This window comes from Haplochromis burtoni, unplaced genomic scaffold, assembly GCF_018398535.1.
Source record: "Haplochromis burtoni strain Fernald_Lab_line unplaced genomic scaffold, NCSU_Asbu1 Contig_138, whole genome shotgun sequence".
NCBI lineage: Eukaryota > Metazoa > Chordata > Actinopteri > Cichliformes > Cichlidae > Haplochromis > Haplochromis burtoni.
This window is the reverse complement of record NW_024582499.1, coordinates 52,372-57,920: the sequence shown is the minus strand read 5'-3', so window position 1 is coordinate 57,920 and position 5,549 is coordinate 52,372. Positions and strand designations below refer to the sequence as shown.

Here is a 5,549-nt window from a genome sequence, read left to right as displayed (position 1 = left end):
CACCGGGCCCTCTGACCACCACCAGTAGATACCATTGTTTCCATCTTCTGATAAATTGACAGTAAATTTAAGTTTTTAGTTTTTGCTTTGGAAGCCTTATGAATGTTTTATCTGCAAAACAATGTTTCTATTACTTTCAGTATCTGATTATTATGGTGTGGTTTTGAGGGTTTGAACATTAATTGAACTGTGTCTGATTGTCTCACACCAGTTACCATCAGTACTACAGAAAACTGTAGCTGAATATTGCTTTACTAAAGTAGTTTCACATTCACTTGTTTTTTTGTGGGTTCTTTTAACACTGGCAGCTACTGGTGGGTGGTGAGAACTGGTTTCAACGTTAGTCACTCCCTAAATAAATACTTAGTTTCCTGTTGGTTCAAATGTCAAATGTGGACAGTTTTAAACATCTGCTGAAGTTTGCTAAAACAACCGACTGCGTGTGCAGCTGAAAACCACGTAAACACCTCTGAGCTGAAAAATAAGTCAAAGGTGAGTGTTTTCTGTCTTCATACAAACTATTCTAATCGTTTTTGTACATGCAGTTGAATAATCTGGCGTTTAACATGATTACATCTGTTGTTCAGCATTAAGGAGCAATATTAATTATCATATACTGTCCTGGTCAAATATGCCATGTCTGTGCAAAGTTTCATGGATCAGTGGAGAATTGAATTAAGTTAAATTAATTTTTGAATTCAAGGAGAACCTTGCCCATGTCCCAAGAAATGTTGCCACCACCTTAATCCAGATTCCCAGGTACGTTTGAATAGCAGGTTTAAAGGTTCCTGCTGCTTTTTGCCGATCATGGAGGAATCTCAATAGTAAGCTGTGATCACGTATGGCGCAAAAAAGGACTGAAGTACATTGTGTCTTGAGGCACAAGATGTGCTACAGTAGTTAGCACTGTCACCTCACAGGATGTGATATAGATCAAGTTTTTGAAATTTATAATAAAGTGCTGCAAGAATGGTCAGTGAAACTACGCATTACTATATAAATGTATGTACGGTAAATGTGGATCTGCAAGCATAACATAACTAAATCATCAGAAAATGAACAAATCAGAATCTCTTTATGCTAACTGAGATTAAACCACATCAAAACACACACACACACACACACACACACACACACACACACACACACACACACACACACGCACAGCTTTGAATGAACAGATTAGTTTGCAATAAACAGGTTTTGTCTTCAAGTGTCAATTCAACTTGAATTAATTCTTTTCTAATGATATAGCAGTGAGAACAGTGTTTCACTGATGTAATGGTTTTACATTTTTATATAATGAATCCACTTTTCACTTTTCATTCCTTTAAAACAATATTTATTATTATTTAACCTTCATGTCTGTTATGCTGTTTGATAGTCAAAGGTGGCAAAAGTGTTCATTACTTAAGTAGAAGTGTTCATGCTCTGAGGCAGTTCTCTGTGAGCGGTAGGACTGTGTATTTGCCGTCCTGGCTCCTGGTTTTCAGCTCAAGGTTTCTGAAAATCTAGTGAATTCGATAACTAGTTGATATCATAGGTGTATCTAGTAGGAGGCTGGAGGGCAGCCCAGTATTATTAAACGTTTGAAGAGAAGAAGGTGTACAGGTGGAGCAGGTACAACTTAGCAGCTGAGTTGCAGCTGCGCACTCAATATTATTATGTCGTTTATTTTTTGTCCCGCCGGCTGAATTGAAGGAAAAAAAATTTTTGGACTTTAAAAGAGGTGGTGAAAAATTGCTGCGGTGTGCTCAGCCCTGCTGCCTTTTGTGGATACTGGTGTATCATCGTGACATATTGGGATACTTAAATTAGCTGAGCCAAAAGTTCTATTTTCCCACAGACGGTAAAATAAACTAAATTGTTAAGTTATTCTGACACATAAAACTACTGTGGTTGTTTAAATCACTTTTGCTGAAGTTGCACTCAGACACAACATTAAAGACTCTGTGCTGCTGCTCCCACACTGACAGAAGCAACGGACAAGTAGGATATTTAAAGCTTTCAAAAGAAGAAAAAATCAGATCTTCAGTTAAACGAGTTCTTCTCAAGTACAAATATGATCTCACAGCATTACTACATTTATCTCTTATATTTGGATTAATATGCATTATTGTTGTTTTGATTTTTAATGAAATTCATCTTCTGTTAGTTTCCAGAATCATTTTGTTGTTTATCATCTTTTTTCTCAAGTGCAAAATCTCTGCTAACAATCAGATATGAGTTTCCATGATGCGCTCTGGTTTAGAAAGGATTATGGTGTGAGGTAAAATAGTGATGACATTTAGAAAATAGATATATATCTGGTCATGTCAGCATTCTTAGAAAAATGTTTTTAAATTAATATGTTTTCTTTTAGTTCTTTTTGAACAGACCACACACATCCTGTGGGGGCGGGGCATCAGCAGAAATGAGTGTGAGCGTCAGTCAGAGGTTTTGGTCGCGGCACCAATGACAAATATTTATTTATTTGCAAATAACACTTTTTGAAACTCATGAAGTCCCTGTGATTGTTCTTTACTACATCATAGCAACATGTAAAAACAAAAACCAAACTAAAGTGTCAAAGTGCATGAAAAACAAACTTTGTACAAAAAGGAGAAAACTGTTGCTGCTGTACTGTTTTCTATAAAACCACTTAAAAAAAAAAGGTACTTGTTGTCTTTTGCCCAAACATGGGTCTGACTTATGTATCAACCATCTGGTACTCAGACTTTTTTAGTGCAACTGTCCCAAATTAAACAGATTTATTTAGAAAAGGACGAGCGGTGAAAATGTGATCTTTTTAGAGAGTTTTTGAGATATTAATGTTCAGATTGGATCAGACTTTTCTGTCTTAATAATTTGATGTGATTAAAATTAGGATGATTCATACATATATCAGAATCTGAATACGGTTTAAAGAACAGGCCACCAATCTCATCTTTCATCTCTGTACTCAATCTTTTTCCAGAACTGAGCTTCCAATAAGAACCAACACAAACCCGTCGGTTTCTACCCAGAGAGGGAGAGAGAGACCTGCTGATCTTTAAATAAAAAAAATAAAAAAATAAAGAGGACAATAAACCACACTGAATCTTTTTTTAAGGCCCCCTGGGAACCATGAGTTGGGACACTGACACTGTGGATTTACTGGGTTCACAGGAGAGTTTAAGTACCAGACAGGTGAGTCCAGTATCTGTAATGTTAACCTGCCCATTATGTCACATCAGGAACAGGTTTGTTGGTTTCAGCTTAGATTACAAAACAGAGATGTTCTTGTTTTATATTAATATGTTGTTAATGGTTCCAAATTCTGTGCACCACCAAATAATCTGCGCACACAGTCTTGTAGTCTTTCTCTCACCACTGTTTTCTCTTTAGAAGAGACAGAATCTCACTAATCATTTTATTCCACCCTAACGCTAATCACAAAAAGTAAAAAAAAAAGAAGAAGGAGGAAATGGTTGAATTTCTGCCTTTTGAGTAACCACCCACTTATAGCGAGAAGTTGGGGTAATTTCTCAGGCTGTCATCAGAAGGCTGCCTAAAAATAGCATTAATGAAAACAGTGACTAATCCAGATGGTGGACATGAGTCGCAGTAACTGGTTTTATTTCATAAAAATAACCCTAACCATTTTTAGACCACTTGTTGGTTTGGATACTCTTAAGGCTTGAAGCTGGGAGTGTGGCTGTAGCTACAGCTGCTAACTGAAGTCACTGAACTGGGAGAAATCGGACATAACGAGACCCAAGGGAAGCGAAACTCAATACATTCACGTAGGACACAGACCTTCAAAGTAAAACAGGAAATGTAACACAGACGCAGACTTGACTAGGGGAGACAGAGCAACTAAGAAACACAGAGAACAATAACAGGGAGACACAGAGGGCGGCTAAATACTCAGAAAACTAAAGAGAATACAAGAAAGCCAAACTAAGACACTAAAGAATAAACTGGGGCAACAAAGAACTAAGATCCTAATACAAAAACTCAGAGACACAAGAAACTCAAAGCGCTGGGTCACCCACCCAGGACCGAGACATGTTGAAATGTATTAACAACAATGAGCAGCTGTCTGTATGTGTGTAATTCAGCTGTACACTTTATGGATGCAGGTGCTAGCAAACCTTAACTAATCTAGTGTTTCCCAGTAACTTAGCACTCCACCTTCTCCTCTTCAATATTTTTACTTCTGACTTGACAAAAATATATAAAATAAAACGTTCCTTAAGTGTCGATTACAATTCACTTTCTCTGCCCTTGTCTCATTGCCAGCAGCCAAAAGCTTCCTCTTATAGTTCATATTTTCCATAGCTTAAATGTTTGTCATAGAGAATCCTTGTTTGTGTGTTTCTTTTAATGCATCCTTGCAGGACTTTGTTACTGACTGAGTCAATTTGTGCTGACTCCAGTCCTAAGATGTTTCTTGATCAATGTCATTGTCTTCCTTATAATATATTGTTTGATTCTTTAAGTGACCAAATCTGCATCTTGAGCAAACTCTAACAACAGTCTCCTGTCTGCAGTATGGTGACCGTTGCACAAACTGCAGTCTGTCCAAGAAGAGGTTGTCGATAGGAGTCGGTCTGCTGATAGTATCCTTTCTGGCTTTGGTGACGCTTAATCGTAAGTAGACTTTATTAAAAGTTACTCATTTGTAAAGGTGTGCAGTTCGTTCAGCTCAGTGGAGTAACAGCAGGTATCCTTCAAAGACCCAGCAATTCTTTATGAGTTGGAGACCTCTGCATTCACCATTTATACAATCTATATCAGTCCTACTGTACTGTCAAGAGGACCTTCTGAGTTTTCTGTCAATGCCACAGTCATGGTTGGGCTAACAGAGCACATGAACTTTCTTTTCAGAATGATGGGAGTTGTTGCTTCTATTTTTTACGGCTACAAGGATTAGGGTTAAGTGATGTTTTTTTTTTTTTGCAGATTTAGTGATTGTACTGCCAAAATTCCAACTGGGTCTTCAATCTGAGAGTCTGAACTTTGATTTAGTAGGATTACAGAAATGTAGTGGACAGTTAAATTGCTTTTCTACTAATACTACTACTTTGTGCACTGAGATACACCATTTCTATTTCACACACACATTTATATGAGCGCTTCTTTGCTTCTAAGTGCTTTCTGTCTAACATTCACACCCTGATGAACAGCAACCCAGGGTTCAGTGTGTTGCCCAAAGATATTTTGGTATGTAGACAGTAGCAGCCAGGAATCAAACCATCAAACATTTAAGTCATTAGCAAATGACCTGCTCAACCTGCTGAGTCACAGCCACAAACTATAAGGAACTTTATATTTTTTTTTAGTTAATTTTATAATATTGCTTTTTTTGTTTTCCCCAAGTACTGAAAAAGTTTACTTCTTTCACCTGTTCATCCTGCTGCATCCATGAAGTGAAAACATGCAGACACTTGTTTTGATAACACATCAGCTTCTTTATTTGATAATATAATATAATATAATATAATATAATATAATATAATATAATATATTGTGTATATTATATAGGGATAGCTCAGTAGGTAGAGTGGTGGCCCCGTGATCGGAAG

At 37.0% G+C, this 5,549-nt stretch overlaps 1 protein-coding gene across 3 annotated transcripts in view; it reads left to right on the top strand.

The window, feature by feature from the left end:
• Positions 1-245: 245 nt before the first annotated feature.
• Positions 246-5,549, top strand: part of LOC102312326 (suppressor of tumorigenicity 14 protein) — a 26,558-nt gene continuing 21,254 nt past the window's right edge. Inside the window, exons 1-4 of one of the 3 annotated variants that reach the window (XM_042224460.1) lie at positions 246-492; positions 2,377-2,419; positions 2,957-3,168; positions 4,515-4,614. In XM_042224460.1, coding sequence (XP_042080394.1) covers positions 3,106-3,168; positions 4,515-4,614 — 163 coding nt within the window. In that variant the 5' untranslated portion in view covers positions 246-492; positions 2,377-2,419; positions 2,957-3,105. Of the gene's footprint in view, positions 493-703; positions 760-2,376; positions 3,169-4,514; positions 4,615-5,549 lie in introns of all 3 variants that reach the window. The other 2 variants (XM_042224461.1, XM_042224462.1) reach the window with 2 other exon arrangements.